At 36.7% G+C, this 16,773-nt stretch overlaps 2 protein-coding genes across 2 annotated transcripts; both read right to left on the reverse strand.

Annotated features, from left to right (window-relative positions):
* Positions 1-832: 832 nt before the first annotated feature.
* On the reverse strand, positions 833-3,951 carry dnal4a (dynein, axonemal, light chain 4a). The gene is made up of 4 exons (XM_016553171.1): positions 3,882-3,951; positions 2,652-2,734; positions 1,535-1,618; positions 833-1,304 (listed from the first exon to the last, which is right to left on the reverse strand). Exons 2-4 carry the CDS (start codon positions 2,721-2,723, stop codon positions 1,140-1,142), a joined length of 321 nt encoding a protein of 106 aa, XP_016408657.1. The 5' UTR covers positions 2,724-2,734; positions 3,882-3,951; the 3' UTR covers positions 833-1,139.
* Positions 3,952-9,391: 5,440 nt separating this feature from the next.
* Positions 9,392-16,531, reverse strand: nptxra (neuronal pentraxin receptor a). Its single transcript, XM_016553076.1, has 5 exons — positions 15,654-16,531; positions 13,796-14,039; positions 12,733-12,974; positions 11,171-11,350; positions 9,392-10,021 (listed from the first exon to the last, which is right to left on the reverse strand). The coding sequence occupies exons 1-5, from the start codon at positions 16,329-16,331 to the stop codon at positions 9,788-9,790; spliced, it is 1,578 nt and encodes a 525-aa protein (XP_016408562.1). The 5' UTR covers positions 16,332-16,531; the 3' UTR covers positions 9,392-9,787.
* Between the last annotated feature and the right edge of the window lie 242 nt (positions 16,532-16,773).

The following is a 16,773-nucleotide window of genomic DNA, read 5'->3' on the forward strand; positions in this document are numbered from 1 at the left end:
AAAAAAAAAAAAAGTTTGTTTTTAGAATGATTTGTTACTGAAGGATCATGAAGACTGTTGTAATGACTGTTGAAAATTCAGCTTTGACATCACAGGAATAAATTATATTAAATTAGGAAACAGTTATTTTTAAATTGTAATATTTCACGATATTAGCGTTTAATATTTTGCACAATATCTTTAATCAAATGAATGCAACTTTAGTGAACTTATGAAATCTTACCGCCCTCAAACTTTTTAACAGTAGTGTATTTCCAAATGAAACAGGATATTCATCATCAAGAGCAGGACTGTAAAGTGAGCAATACAAACTTGAATGAATGAATAAATAAATAAATGAATAGCTATTTGGCTATTAGCAAACGTTATTCAATAGCACACATGTGATGTCAATAGAAAAGGAAAGCTGTCTCCAATGAAGAGCAAGTTCATGGATTAAAAAGTTGTTGTTGTTTTTTTTGGAATAATGTACACCATGTAAACTTTACTGTGAAACAAAAATACGATTAATTTCTGAATGAAAAATAACATTTAGTTAAAAAAAAGGGGGTAGGACTGCACTTTTATCCACTTGGAACTGATTGGCCATCAAAGTGGGTGTAGCATACCAGAATTCATTCATCCATTGTATATTTTTAAAGAATGGCAATGGATGATTGATAGGGAGGAATTTGAAAATAAGATGGATTCAAAATTAAATAAGTTAGTAGATAGAGACAAGTTCATACATTTTGATGAAAGATTACAAAGGCAAAAGTTTTCTTTGGAATAACGTGCTGGGTTGCACACAATAAGACCATCATGTTAAAAGAAAGCAAATAGCACAGGAAGAGGAAAAAAATATAACATTTTCTTAATTAGATCCTACAGTCAGTTGCAATAAACTCCATAGGTTCAATAAAAATGTTTTAAAAACGTAATCAAACTCCTTAAATTCTGTGTTTATGGCTTAAAATTGAAGCCTTTAAAAAATAAGACGGGAAAAGAGTGATCTGGAGAAGTGCACAAGAATCTGTCTCCTTTTTTCCCCCTCCAATTTCACACACAAACACGTCTCAAGTCAAATAGGGCTGCATAGTTAGGACAGATCCGTGAGTATAAATGTCTCACAGTGGCTATTGTGTGGGCAGGAAGTGGCATCAGGAGCATTTCCAAACGCACACGGCCAGACTTCCCCCAAAGAACATGTAGAGCAGGTTCTTGACTTCATGGCTCACCTCGAACCCAAACCCCTCACCGATCACCACATGCCACGAACTGCCAAACTTCTTATCCATGGACTCCTTGATCATCTTGGCAGCACTCTGAAAATAGAGTGAACCAGCGAGAAAGAGAGCGAGATGAAAGCATGTAGGCTACTGGAGCAGTCCAGATGGCCAGACTGTGAGCGTGTGAAGCGTCCTGACTCAGTACTAGACGGAAACACAGACCCCAACCCTACCTGTGTGTCCTGGGGAGCACATTTATCTGAAAGCCTGTGCTTCATAACAAAAGCACACACTCACACACAAACACACACTCAAACCTGACTGACCTCATTGTTGGAGGCAAATTTCTCACAGGCTGTGACGCACAGCTCCATAGTCTCCACACGCATCTCCTCTGGCATATCTGTGTGCTGCAGATGAAACCAACACCACATATTCTAGTCAAGCTCTTACAGGTGTAACAGGATTATTTTTATAAAGAAAGAAATTATAAAGAAAAACTGCCACTGAAATATCTGGAGTCAGTAAGACTTCTACTTGTTTATTCATCATAGATGCGATCATTTGAACAACAGTAAAAAAGACTTCTACATGGTTACAAAAAAATCTATTATCAAATAAAAATATCAAATCAATACTGATTTACTAAAATGAGGGAACTAAATAGGTTGTGGGAACTAATTCTTAATGCGTGGCCACAATTGAGCTAAAACTAGGGAATGAATTAATAAAACAACCGAACAAATTAAACAAATGATGGATGAATATATAGTTTTGTTTGCAATTTATGTGCAAGCTTCGGATTGTTTTTTTAACTTTTAAGATTATGAATCTTAAATAAAAAAGATCACAGATTCCACAAATATATATATATTTTAACAAAGATAATAATAAGAAACGTTTCTTGAGCAGCAAATCAGCATATCAGAATGATTTCTGAAGGATCATGTGACACTGAAGACTGGAGTAATGATGCTGAAAATGAAGCTTTATCATCACAGGAATAAATTACATTTTTAAAAACATTCAAATAGAAAACAATTATTTTAAACTGTGAAAATATTTTTGATCAAACAAATGCAGCCTTGGTTAGCATAAGAGACCTGAACTTTTGAACGGTTATGTAGCCTATAGAAAAGTTACTATAAATTATTATTAATTACAATAATGTAAAGAAAGATATATTAAACACTTTAAAATAAATACACAAACTATGTTGCGTTGACCAAGGCAGTGCAAAATATTAAGACCATCCATGCTAAATAAAGAAGCAGTGCAAATAGTATGCTTGAGAAAAAAAGGGGGTAAATAGATGTTTAAAATCTCATGTTTTGAAAAGGATGGAAAAGGGAGCAGTTGGAGTGATCTAATACAAACAAACACAGACACATCCATAACTGGTTATTTCTATCTAGGTCACAGCAGCAGTCGAGCTGCACCCACCCTGATGAGCGGAAAGCTTTGCAGTCTTTTGTAATCGGCATCCTCTTTTTTCCCATTACCGGTTTCTGCCATCCTTTTCTTTACTAAAGAGAGACAGAAGGATTAGTCCTGTCTGATGAAACGGAAAATCAGAACATTAGGTCAAAATTCTGACCCATTTTTAGCATTGGCAAGGAGAATGAAAAACACATTTGTTTGTCCATGAACAAAATTAAATGTGGGTTACTGTCCTCATCAAATATGTAAATGTCTCAAAATGAACATACAGGAAAACGACTAGACTTGTCATAAATTTACAGATAAAACATCTGGGTGATTCTTGAAAATCGGGACCCCAATAAGGAGTAAATAAGAAATTTTAAAGCTTTAAAGCCGTAGTGGAAAGGGGAAGAGTTTGATAACTATATAAAATGATTTCTGAAGGATCACGTGACACTGAAGACTAGAGTAATGACTGCTAAAATTTCATCTTTGCCATCACAGGAATAAATTATGTTTTTAAATATACTTATATACTAAAGAGTTATCTTAAATTGTAATAATATTTTACAATATCACTGTATTTTTGATTAAATAAATGCAGACTCGGGGAGCATACGAGACTTCTTTCCAAAACATTTTTATTGAACTTTTATTTAACTTAACTTAATCAAAACGAAAACACAATTTTTCTCATTTCTAACTGTAAACATCTTAGCATTGCATTTACAATATTTGTATAAGATGTATATTTGTGTAAAATTTGTAAATCTTAATGTTAGAGCCCATGTCATGTACATTGTCAATTACTGTAAAAGCATTTCACAACATTCAACTAAAATTCAATTAAAAGCATTCAGATTTATACAAAATAAACACTCTGTTGTTAAAAATTAATTGTGCAAAGGGCAACAGAACCATAACCGAACCAGAATTCTACACACTTAAAAGATTCCCTACCAAAACAAATAAAAATTGTGGAAAAATACATATGTTTTCCGTCTTTAGCGCGTCATTATATAAAATAAATTGATAAACTGATAAATTAGTATGAAGATAAACAAATGTATCGAGTACGTGTTTGTTTTTAGCATCTCTGGGCTAATGTTAGCTTGCTAGCTCGACTCCATCACCCTTCGACTTAAAACGCTACGACTGATAAACAGCTGAAAGAAATGGAGAAATGTAAACATGTAAATCATTTAAAGCTCGGTAATATTTAATTTTTAACAGCACAGCTCAATTACATACCACTCTGTAGCGCTATACACAGACACGTTCCTCTACTAGTGTTGTCATGGAGACACACCAGCCTTGGCAACCTCCGGCCCACGTGACCTGTTTATTTCCGCCTCCGTCCACATCTTTCTTTCTTTCTTTCTTTTTCCTTTGATACAATGACATGATTTTGGACATATCATGCTTCTTTCTTTCTTCTTCTTTTTTTTGTGGAAAATGCCCAGAAGTATTTTCATGATACTTCTGGGCATTTCCAAGAATAGCCTACTTTACTTTTTTGTAAGTGATGGTGCATGTATATCAGTAACAGTATGAAAAAAAGCCTGAAAGTGTGTTTTTGTGTTAAAATAAGGTCAGTTGGTGCACCACACAAATCTGCCAGTAAACCTTTGTTTTTAGATTATAATGGCATTAAAGCCTTTCGTTTCACTCCTGAGTGGTCGGAGAAAGAGGGCAGAAAGGTAATCCCAGTGGGAATTATGACATTTTGGAGATTAAGGAAACTACTAGGCAATGTGGGCCACCCACCTCATGTGTGCTAGTGTGTGTCTCATCCTGGGACAAAGCATCTAAAAAGCTCATTGCATATTTAATGTGATCTAGAACAAAATTAATTCAACCAAAGTTCTTATCGCGATTGTTTAAAATGGCTCACGCGTCTTTGATTTTTGATTTTTTTATTTTTTTTGGTCCACGTGCAGATGTTATTGAGCGGGCTGCCATCAGCGCCCACACCGCCCTAGCGATGGGCGTATCGATACTCAAAACAAAAAATATCGATACTAATGTGCATTTTATTTACCAGTGGTTTTGTTTATTTAACAATAATAATAATAATAATAATGCGTACAATATGCATTGAATTGGACAAATAACCTTAGTTAGCGAGTAATTGTGTAGGATAGAACTATTTTCCTGCTCATCTGGATACACGCAAATGTTGCAAGACAGAACCAATCAATCACAGAGAGCATTCACTCACTGCTGACAGTGCATTCAAACAGGGCTGCGTTTCCCAAAAGTATCATAAGAAAGCATTAAAGCTTTTGGGAATGGCAGCCCTGAACAATGCTTATCGGAGGACAGAAAAAAAAACATAAATGTTTGAGTTATTTCACAATAAACAAATTGAAATTGTAGCCTACATAGTTTGTGCAATTACAATTATTTAAATTGAACGTTGAAAGATAATATTGATCATGTAAATTTGGGATTAAACGGGCTAAAATGCGTTTTCAACATAAAGTTAAGTGGTTTTCATTACCCATTTTACTCTTAGTAATTTAATAATTTAATACATTTCATAATTTAAAAGTTTAGTGCAGAAGTATCGAATCGGTATCGATATCGACGATACTGCCTTGAAAAATATCGGTATCGTATCGAAAACAAAATAAGGGGTATCGCCCATCCCTACCGCCAACACAGATAACAGTATTTCATAATAGAGACTAGAGGTTAAAAGACCTCCTACACATCTTTCCCAAGCATCATTCACTTCTCCACAGGGGATGTTGGTTTGTCTGTTGTTTGTGAGTTTTTGGTGCTTTTTTCTGCACCTTCAAATACTTTGTTGGCACTTTTAAAGCTGTATAAACCTCAAAGTAGCAAACAGAGTTGGAGTTTCTCCGCTAACATATTAGGATGATACTCAACTGCATGAACATGCCTTACTTTGCTTTCTTATTTGAATTTTCAGATAAGGAAAAGGCATTTTAAATGATCTTCTAAATACGTTAAAGGGATAGTTTGACCAAAAATGAAAATTCCATCATATACTCACCCTGTCCTTCTTCTGTTCAACATAAAAATATACTTTGAAGAATATGGGTAACCAAACAGTTGATAGACTCCACTGACTTCCATAGAATGGAAGAATAATTACTATGGAAGTCAATGGGGACCATCAACTCTGTGGTTACACACATTATTCAAAATGTATTATGCAAAAGAACGAAATGTAAACTGGTTTGGAACAACTTGGGGGAAGTAAATAAAAATTTTTTTGTGAACTATCCCATTGCCTAATGACAGTTTCTTTACCTAATTTTGATTTAGCTTATCCTGCATTAGAAGAACAAAGGTGGAACAATTCAGAGAGAAGACGAAAAAGGACAAGAAAAAAAAAAGCTTGGGTTCTACATTAGCAGAACTTTTGGGGAACCTCTAGACCTCCTTTCAAAAAAAAAAAAACACAAAAAAAAAACACATCCAGACTTATTGGTCCATGCATCTCGGGTACAGAGATGGATTTAGTTAAAGCATGCTGAGATTGTTTTTAGACAGCAAAATTAAAAAGCAGACAGAGACAGAAGCACACATACTCAGAGAGCTGGGTCAGGTGAAATTGTTGGCTGGGGCACAGATGATGAAAGATCTACTACTCTCGGTCTAATCCACTCATACAATGGATAGAACAAACCGAAAAAGACAGAGAGAATTAGAAATGGCTAAATATCACAAACAGTGATACTAAATTAGGACATACTCATAGAAAAACATTATTTTTGGTCCAAGAGCAAATGTGCGGTTTTTCAGCAACTAAACATTTACATGCTCGTTTTAGCATGAGCAAGCTGTTATAATCATACAAAAAAAAAAAAAAATCTCCAGAATGAAATCACATCTGAAATAGTTATTTGAACAAATACATGCACAAAATCTGGTTCTTGCCTGAAATCTGTTACCTATACACACACAATTACATTCAGATGATGTGTACAAGGATGAATGGAGCTAATAAACAGAAATAGTGCACAGCCTCTTGAGAAACATTTTACATTCTCTCACATCTTGGATTTTTACATCTCCTGCTTCAGTAAAACACAAATGAAACAAAAACAACAGAGAGAGAAATGAACGAGAGCTCTGGTGTTCGGTGTGCTATATATTTTAATTCTCATTTTCATCTTAGATTTGAACACATTTGATCTCCATTTCAACACAGACAAAGACAGAATGCAAGAAATGAACATTACAGGATAGAAGAAGATATAAAAAAATTTAAATTAGTAAATCCTCAGTGTAGAAAAATGTTCAAGCAAAATGAGAGAACTTTATATCCAACTTCCAAGTTATTTCTTCATTCAAAAACAAATATATTCCAGAAAAGGTAACAATCATTTGTAAACCACTCTTTCTGAATACAATTTAAAGCTTGTTCATGTACATTAAGAGAATTGAACATCACAAAATGACCACTGAATGCAAACAAACAGGCATTGCACTAACAACAGCAAATACACTATACATCTGAAAGAAGATATATTTAGTGCTGAAACACTTTCAAAAACACAATTCCAAGCCATTATGATGATCTTGTGCCGTTCAATGTGGCCATGGAATCTCAAACCACATGCTTATAAAACAACTGTTTACACCTAAATAAAACCACATCCATAATAATCTCAGTTCTGTCCATCAGTGTGTGTATATATATATATATATATATATATATATATTAATTATGATTGCGCATTTGGAACAACATTCTTGTGTATGACAAGGCCACAAAGTAGGCATTTTCCAGCCTGCTGCATTTTACACATAAATAATAAATTGAGTATAATCCACATAAAGCATATCATATGTGCGGCGTAATATACATAAGCTCTGAGATGCCTATTCAGTCACAAAGTTATGAAGAGAGATAGATAGACTGTGGAATGTACATTATAATGGTGAGTATTATACATTCATCATATGGAATGTTTGCTGCTTTTTTTTACAAATATTATTTTGTTGAGTAGATTTTTGTATAAATCTATATAGGCTATACATGCTAATTTCTCAGCATGAGAAGATATTCGTTTGTATGTAGAGATTTGCAGATTACGTTTAACACTGAAAACAGGTCTCAGAAAGCATGTTATTGTAGATGCCACATTGTAAAGGGTTTCAAAACCATGGCTTTAAAGGTTAATAGTTATTCTATGAAATATTGCTGAAGTATTCATCTGGCCAAATGCCTTCTTCAACGGCTCCCTTTTCGGTCTGTTCATTCTAATTCGATGTGATTCTGATGGTGTTAAAGGGATTTTAATGGAGAAGAATTCAACCAGGACTGCTCTGAACAATAGGATTCAATCCGCTGGAGTGATCACCATAGAAACAGTGTGATTCAAAAACATCTAAAAAAAAAAACCTGGAACAGATCAAACATACAAAAAAGCCTAGTATAAAAAACGTCAGACTAAAAGCAAACAAAGAAGAATTCAACCAGGACTAGTCTGAACAATAGGATTCAATCTGCTGGAGTGATCACCATAGAAACAGTGTGATTCAAAAACATTAAAAAAAAAAAAAAAAACATGAAGAGATCAAACATAAAAAATAAAATAAAATAAAAACCTAGTAAAAAAAACGGCAGACTAAAAGCAAACAACTTCCCATGATTCAAAAACATTAAAAAAAAAAAAAAAACATGAAGAGATCAAACATAAAAAATAAAATAAAATAAAAACCTAGTAAAAAAAACGGCAGACTAAAAGCAAACAACTTCCCAGCTGTGTGAGTGTGTTTTTTCAAAACTAATTTCAATCAAATACACAACAAATCTGAATGAGTATGCAAATATTTGCTTTGAACTGTGGGAAAAAAAATAATCCTTTTATCAAGCACTGAGCCTGAATATCCCACATCAAATGTTTACACTGATGTTTGACACTCAGGTGTTCAACAAGGTATAACTAGTAAATAAGATGTAAATAATGTAAACAGAGAGATACATTCCCACGCAAAACTCACCCCTATGATGCAAAAGTGTCGTGGTTTGTTGTCAGGGCATTGCTATGAGATTGCTAAGCTGTTCTGAATGTCTTTAGTATATTGCTAAGGTGGTTTGGACATTGCTAGTTGGAAAGGAGCCTGTGATACTGGATATTATATTCTGATCCCTAGATGTGGCTTGTCTAAGTAAAGGTGTGGTCACTTTAATGTCAGTAAAATTTTGGCAAACTTTCACTGGCAAAAAAGATCCATTGTAAATAGCATGAAGACCACCTCACACAGAAGTCACTTTCATCCACAAGACCAATTTGAGCCCGTTGCGAAATCTGCAAATCTTGCGGAAAAAAAAAAAGTCAAACAACGGTAAATGTAACCGCAACTTAAAGGAACAGTTCCCCCAAAAATTTTAATTCTGTCATCATTTGCTCACCCACAAGTTGTTCCCAACCTATATGAGTTTCTTTCTTCCGTTGAGCACAAAAGAAGATATTTTAAAGAATGTCGGTAACCAAACAGTTACATTTTTCGAAATATCTTCTATTGTGTTCAACAGAAAAAAGAAATTCATACAGGTTTGAAACAACACAAGGTTGAGTAAATCAGGGGTGTCCAAACTCGGTCCTGGAGGGCCGGTGTCCTGAAGAGTTTAGCTCCAACCCCAATTAAACACACCTGAACCAGCTATTCAAGCTCTTACTAGGCATACTAGAAACTTAAAGGCAGGTGTGTTGAGGCAAGTTGGAGCTAAACTCTGCAGGACACCGGCCCTCCAGGACCGAGTTTGGGCAGCCCTGGAGTAAATGATGACAGAACTTTCATTTTTAGCTGACTTGTCCCATTTTAACATCTGCCAAGTGAAAACCACAGGTTTGATTGCTTAGAAAAATAAGAGCACAGTTCTCCTCAACAAGCCACATGATTTGAGGTATCATTCATGTTCATAGCACAAACGGTGTGGGACGAGTTATGCGCTATTTATTTAACACGTAGGGTTAGTGGTTTGTTCAAATCACTAACCCTGAACAGTAATGATAGTTAGGCATGTTTCAGCAAATACCACTAACAAAAAACTCTGCCTTAAAGAAATCAACATGACCATGGTGTGGTGTTTTGCTCTCTGATGAATCTTTGCTATCTCTGAACACCCTGTCTTTGACTCTCTGACCCTTAAACGAGCCCTCAGGAGCCCATCACTGTCTGACGCTGGTGCGATGCTCGCAATGATCGGCTGGTTGTTTGGTGACGCCTCCGAAAACCTCCACCTCACGGCTGGTCCATGGGACTACATTACCCAGCATTCCTGTGCTGCAGCGGGCAAGAGCAGAGAGCTCCATGTGTGAAAGCAGCCGGTCCCACATGTTAAACTCAGACAGCTCTCCCACCATAGCCCGCGACGCCTCGAAACGAAGACCGCCCACTGAGCTCTGCAGGAAACAGGAAATACATTGGAAAAAATTATTTTTCGAAATATTAAATAAAACAAAGATTGATGGTATTTTACAGGAAAATATTATTTCCATTTTTCTCGTTACTTGCCATTTCTTTGGAATTGTTTGAGAAATTTACTTCACAGATAATTATAAAGCCAGTGTAGTATTCAGATTGTGCAGGAAATTATATAGTTTTTGAAATGTTTAATAAAATCATATTAAAAATTATTCATTAAAATCAATGGGGGGATTCGATCAGATTTTTTAGTAAAACTCCACATGTTTTTTCCTATTATTTATTTATTTACTGTATTACCAGCCTTTACGATGATTATCCCAATTAAATAATTATGTGCTGCAACTCTGCTCTATACTTCAGAAACAATAAATACATAAACGTCTGGTATACAGTGTAGCTTATTATGCATGAAAGCTATTTAAATACTATTTTAAAGACAACATAAGTAACAAGCAAAAACTGATGACTTTGTAGTTGGAATTTCATTACATCCATATATTGACTTTCTCAGAAGCATAACTTTAAAACACTTTATTTTGTGTGTGTATATATATATATATATACATATATATCAGTGTTTGTGTAAAATGAATATTGTGCCACAAAAATGATTGTCCAAAATGGCATTTAAACTTCAAACAATGATAAAAACAACAAAACTTAATTTGACCATTTCTGAAATAGTGGAAACTTTTCATTTTAGCTCCAGTGATACAAAAACATTTGCTTCTTAAAAATGTGATGCAGCATTTGTCCTAAAATGTCTTTAGATTCTGATATTAAATAAAAAAAAAAACAAGTGGTCCCAGAAAAAGCCAGTGATTTACAAAATGAAACATATAAGGAAAACCATGTTTCCAGAGAATTTTGTTTATCGTAGTCAGTCCACAGCTTAAAAGCATAACCTCAGACTACATAAAAAATCATGGACCGGAGGATAACTTTAAGCTCTACTGGGTCTAATGAGAGGATAAGTACGCTGGAGTTTCACAAGAGAGGGATGAAGAGGGCAGGGAAAGGGAAAGGGAAAGTAAAGGATAAACATCCTGTGTGAATACCAAATGCTGCTCATCTTGACCTACCACCATCTGGCAACCTGTTACAACGGCCAAAATCTGACGTACCTGTTCTTGGCCAAGTATGAGAGTTCCTCCTGGTCGGATGCTGTGACGGGTTGCCAGGTCACTTCCTTCAAGCTTTAGTTTGCCCCCTAAGTAGGCATGCCACGCTCCAGCTCTCCGGTTCCAGCTCACACACATATGCTGCCATCTGCCCACTGTTAAGTTCAGAGGTAACGGCGCCACCTACAGGATGGAGGATCAAAAAAATATTCAAATTACAATCCAAAGACTGATCCTGAGATCCATGTGCTTGGATAAGACCAGCCTGCACTTTAGAAAGAAAGCCTGGCAGATTATCTTACTGTCCACTATTACAACTAGAACACGAGCAGAGCAATTCAATCACTTTAGCAGACAGTAACAGCAGTCAGAGGTCAAACTAAGCATCTGTTCATCTTTTGCTAAAAACATCCCTTAAAAATCCAAATAGAATGTATCCTAAAAATTCACTTTTCCTTTTAAAGACTGTTCACACCATGGACTATAACTATAATATCTATAGAGGTTTATTAATCATTCTAATTATATGAGAATAGGAAAGTCCACACCACAGAGGACGATTTTTGAAAGATGAATGATAAAAACATTGACAGCTATTCAGAATACACTCAATTTTACAGTGCTCAAATTTTAAGCAACATACAACTTACTGGCAGCGTTAATGCTAACATTACCGTCCGCTGGTGTGGATGCTTATTGTTCTTGGGCCTTTAAGCTCAATATTATGGGTCTAATTCCAATGTGCTGCTTTACCATTTTTTTTTCTATGTACGAATCAAGCTTGTTAATGGTTCACGCACATGAATTCCTTTGCCAAATGCAGACAGTACACCATAATCAAATAAAGAGTTTCCAGTATAGAGATTCAACAGTGCCACAACACTGCATCTATAGCTCGACCAGTTCAGTATGACTGCAAAACCAAGGACTCCTATAAGCTATTCATATCATTGAATCAACAACAAACAGTGCAACCAATGTAGTCTGTATCTTGAGTGAATGACTCTTATGAGCCCATACTTTTTAGTGCAATAAAAACAAAAAGGAACAGCACAACCAGTGCAGTCCAGCACTCAAACAAATAGTCTCTTATGAGCCGGTTCTTTTTAATGTATCTAACACAAACAGCACAACCAGTATTGTCCAATTCCTGAAGAAATCATGAGTCAGTTCTTTGTAGTGTATAAGAAACATTCACAATCAGTGACAGAGACCGATTCCTGAACGAATGACACTTATGACCTGATTCTTTTTAGTGAATCAGACACATGCAGCACATCACTGAAGTGCAATTCTTGAACGAATAGTTCCAATTAATCCGTTCTTTTAGTATCAAACACTTAAAACTTAAGACTTAAGAATTAAGATACACATGAAAGCAGTATTTTGTAATGATAAAACAAAACATTAAAATTAGTGAATGCTATTATGTGAAATGTAACATTACTTTAATCAGAATATTTATTCAATACAAGTATTAAGTGAATTGTTAAGATGAATCAGAATCATGCATGTCTTCACAATTCCTGTACATGTCCGACAAATTTGATTTTGTGATGCTCTACCTCATTATTAATGATGAGCTCAATGGGTCCATGAACCAACTGCTGAAGCACAAATTCGTGGCTCTGGTCAGAAACAGCATAAGAAGCTACTGTTCCCAAGATGCTCTTTGCAGGTTTGATCCACATGCAGGCAGTCAGAGTGTGGAGGGCTGGGATTTCCTGCTTTACAGTGGCATACATGGAAGTGCTGCGTACAGGGAACGAGAGCCTGTAACCCTCTGGAAACTTGTTCTCAGAGAGACCTGAGAGAATAATGTGAGAAACAGAAGGAAAGAGAAGCAGAGAGAGAATGAATGACAAAAAATGGATTAATTAAACCTAAACACAGAGAAGGCAACACTGGATAAGACTCACAAAGCATGTTCCAGGTTCAATAAAGGTTAAGCTCTAAGGACAGCATCTCTGACCTGCTGTCGATTACCACAGAAATCATTTTGACTTATTGTAAAACCAAACAAAAATGTGATAAAAGTATTCCACAGGATTTACAGTGAAAATGCATAACTAAATTGATCTTCTATACCACTTCTAAAAGAATGATTTGACAACAGCTCATATAGTAAACATTTACAGAACAACAAAAATATAAGCTGCTTTTAAAGCATAGAGCTTAACTTGTTTTGAACTCTGAATTATTATAATTCATTTATATTACACATTCCTTTGTCCATCCACAGAATGAAAATTCTCTCATCATTTACTTAGTCTCATGCTGTTTCAAAACTGTAAAGAAGGTATTTTGGAGAATGCTATGATCGAAACCACAATGGAGCCCACTGACTTCCATTGTACAGACCAAAGATAAATAAATAAAACACTGCAGCATACACTCGACACTCAAAATATCTTCTTTTATATTCTACAGGAGAAGAAAAAGAAAGTCATACAGTTTTGTTACAGAACAAAATGACTAAATGACTAATGTAAATGTACAACATGTGCATAAGTAAACACTGACACAATTGTCATTTTTGGTTGAACTATATCCCTTTAAGAAGCTTTTGGTAAAATAGGTGTTTTTAATCAATATTTCTTCCAGCCGTAAACCCGACCTCTGCCTCACCTTTCTCCAGGCTGCTTATCCGCTGGTGTACAGTGTCCAGTCCGTAGTCAATATGCTCTTGATGTTTCTGTGTCTCTTTCTGCAGCGCTTTCCTCTCTTCCTCCAGCAGTTTTATCTTTCTCTTCAGTTCTCCTTCCAGATCCTTCATTCGTCTCTGTGCAGCTGCCATTGGCATACGAGCAGCACCTGCTGCTTTCTGTGAGCTTGTGTCTGTGTGATTGAACGCTGGTGATGCCATTTCAGACTGTAAACAAGACAGTGATCATATGACATTTAACTTTAATGTAAAGTAGCCTAAATATTTTATGACTATTTGATGTTCTTGTCCTGTGCATAGTGACATAATAACCACACAAATGAATGGTTTATAGGCTATAGATAAACATCAGGCTGAATGTCATCATTTACTCACCCTCAAGTTGTTCCTGTATTATTTTTTTCCTCTGCTAAGCACAAAAGAAGAAGCTTTGAAAAATATAGAGTTTCTGGTCCCAATTGACTTCCATAGTATTTTTTCCATACTACGGAAGTCAATTGGAACCAGCAAAGTTTGGTTTCAAAATAATTACCTTCTTTTGTGTTTAGACAAAGAAAGAAATTCATGCAGATTTGGAACAACTTGAGGGTGAGTAAACAATGACAGAATTAGCATTTTTGGGTAAACTATCCCTTTAAGGAGACCCATTACAAAGCATCACAACACAGTAGCCCACTTCCCCAGTTGCATGCAATAACAAATTCTATTCTATTCTATTCTGGGAAAACCTCACAGTCATCTGTACCAGCTAGCTTGCAGACCTGTCATTCACAGCTGTAGGAGTCCATAATATGCTTTCAGTGGAGTGTTATATTTCTCATCTCTCTCCTGCTGTCACACATGCTGTGTAGGCTAGTCACTGATCGGAGAATCGTGGTTTACACCCTGAAATATAACTACTGTTTACCATTTCATTTTCTTTTTATGTAAAATATAGGTTCTCGTTATGCTCTATTTACCTTCAAGTACTACGTCTAGATTTACATTAGACTGCTAGATTTGGGTTAGATGGAGGTTAATCAGATGCTCTAGAGGTGGTCCTGATGATGGAGATGTAATTTGTTCCTTCTATCGCCTCATAAACCATAAAAACTGCGCACGTAGCCTATATTTCCATGGAAACCCAATCAGGGAGGCGCATCTAGAGCACAGCGATAAATCACGGCAGAGGCGCGCGATCGTACGTGAGCTGAAACACAAACGATCTGCTCACAGGAGAGATGAAGTTTACGAGCACACTGCAGCACATTTACCGACGTGTTCAAAACAGCAAATATAAGGCTCCTATCAACACACGGATCGTGTGTATCAACAGGTCAGACAGTATCTAACATTTAGAAACAACTGTACAGCGATGGAGAAAAAAGACAAAAAAAAAGTCTCATTAAATGGTTTGGTCTTTAAAAATGTAAAAAAAAAAAAAAAAACAGGATTTAAAAAAAAATCTATATATAAGGTAACAAACATGCAGGGAGCCATTTTGTTGTCATGTGACTTTCATATTATATTTTTACAAGAAATGTTTTACAAATTTACATGTTTAGACGTTTTTATAAAAAGGCAAGAATAAGAACAAAGAGCAACCGTAGGAAAATCTTATTCATAATTTTAAAAATGACATTTATTATAACACTTCACAAATACTTTACCTTAAATGTTATTTATTTAATGTTTTTAAGTTAATTTTTATTATATAGCCTAGGCTATATATGTATGTGTGTGTGTGTGTGTGTGTGAAACCAACATGATTGCAAACATTTTTGATAGATTTCCCAATTTTATCATTATATACATTTTATCAATGTCCTGCGCCTTCCTTACCTCCAGTTTCTCAATGCGGTCTTTCATTTGAGTTATGGCATGCACCAGCTCCTCCATCGCATGAGTGCTCCGCATCGAGGACCCCGCATCGTCCCGCATCATAAGTTGCTCCTTATTCTCTTTCCGCGCATCCCCAAGCCCCGCGCTCCGTTCCGGGACCCTGCGTCCCTTCAAGCCACTCTCGCATTCCGAGAGCTTTCCCGTTAGCTCCCGTATGGTTCTCTGATCCGTGAGGATCTCATCCTTCTGCTGCAGGACGGTCTGCCGGAGCTCCTCGGCGGTGGTGCGCAGGTACCCCCAGTCCTCTCCCGCGTATAACGACGGGTCGTCCGCTTGTTGCTGAAAGTTTTTGGGGTTGCACTCACCGGCGGGGACAGGGGTGCAGATGAGTCTGCTGTAGGTGACCTGCTGCTCGCTGCCTCCGGTCCCTAGTCCCGTTAAACCGTAGAAGGTTGGCGCCTCCGGTCCTCCTCGTTCCCTGCTGGTCGCATCGGTACCGTGAAGAGCGTCCAGCGGTCCTGCTCGGGCCACGGACCCGGTGGAAAACGCCTTCCCGGTTGCGTCCGCGGAGAGTGAATGGTTGTCAGCCAGGGGCTGCGCTGCGGCCGCGGATGCCGGTGGAGATCCGCTGTGAACCGCGGCGATGATGCATATAACTGCTCCGATAAACGCCACCATCCCGGCGGCCAAAATGACAACGATGAACTTCAGGGTGGCGGTTAAAAAAAATCAGTGATGATAAGAAACAAAAGATAAAGGGGAGATATGGACCTTAAGAGTGAATTAAGTTCATCAGTAAATTATTCAGCGCTCGAAATCAACAGCTTTTCCTCTGTAATGTGCCTGTCCACGCGCAGGACGCGTTTCTCTATGTCTCCATCTCATTACCGTGGGGACAACAAGAGGTGGGGGCTTAGCTTGCACATCAGGGGTGGGCTGCACTTGCGAGGGAGGTGGAGGCAGCACCCGCCTGATGTCAGACCAATGTGAGACTTCATATAGCCTAGTCTGAAAAAAAACCTGGAGTGCTTAGGAAAGCAAGTATGCAGGATACAAGATAGGGGTCTGCGTCGGTCTAACCATCTCATCCATACTAACTCTTATCCATACTATAGGGAGA

Source organism: Sinocyclocheilus rhinocerous, unplaced genomic scaffold, assembly GCF_001515625.1.
Source record: "Sinocyclocheilus rhinocerous isolate Xijiao unplaced genomic scaffold, SAMN03320098_v1.1 scaffold705, whole genome shotgun sequence".
NCBI lineage: Eukaryota > Metazoa > Chordata > Actinopteri > Cypriniformes > Cyprinidae > Sinocyclocheilus > Sinocyclocheilus rhinocerous.

Excerpts from the sequence above, each read along its gene's own strand:
- nptxra (XM_016553076.1), bottom strand. The coding sequence starts at position 16,331 with ATGGTGGCGTTTATCGGAGCAGTTATATGCATCATCGCCGCGGTTCAC. Across the intron at positions 14,040-15,653 it reads ACCGCATTGAGAAACTGGAG|TCTGAAATGGCATCACCAGC; the intron begins GTAAGGAAGGCG and ends TCTTGTTTACAG. Across the intron at positions 11,351-12,732 it reads AGCTCATCATTAATAATGAG|GTGGCGCCGTTACCTCTGAA; the intron begins GTAGAGCATCAC and ends TCCATCCTGTAG.
- dnal4a (XM_016553171.1), bottom strand. The coding sequence starts at position 2,723 with ATGGCAGAAACCGGTAATGGGAAAAAAGAGGATGCCGATTACAAAAGA. Across the intron at positions 1,619-2,651 it reads AAAGCTTTCCGCTCATCAGG|CACACAGATATGCCAGAGGA; the intron begins GTGGGTGCAGCT and ends TTTCATCTGCAG. Across the intron at positions 1,305-1,534 it reads AATTTGCCTCCAACAATGAG|AGTGCTGCCAAGATGATCAA; the intron begins GTCAGTCAGGTT and ends CTCTATTTTCAG.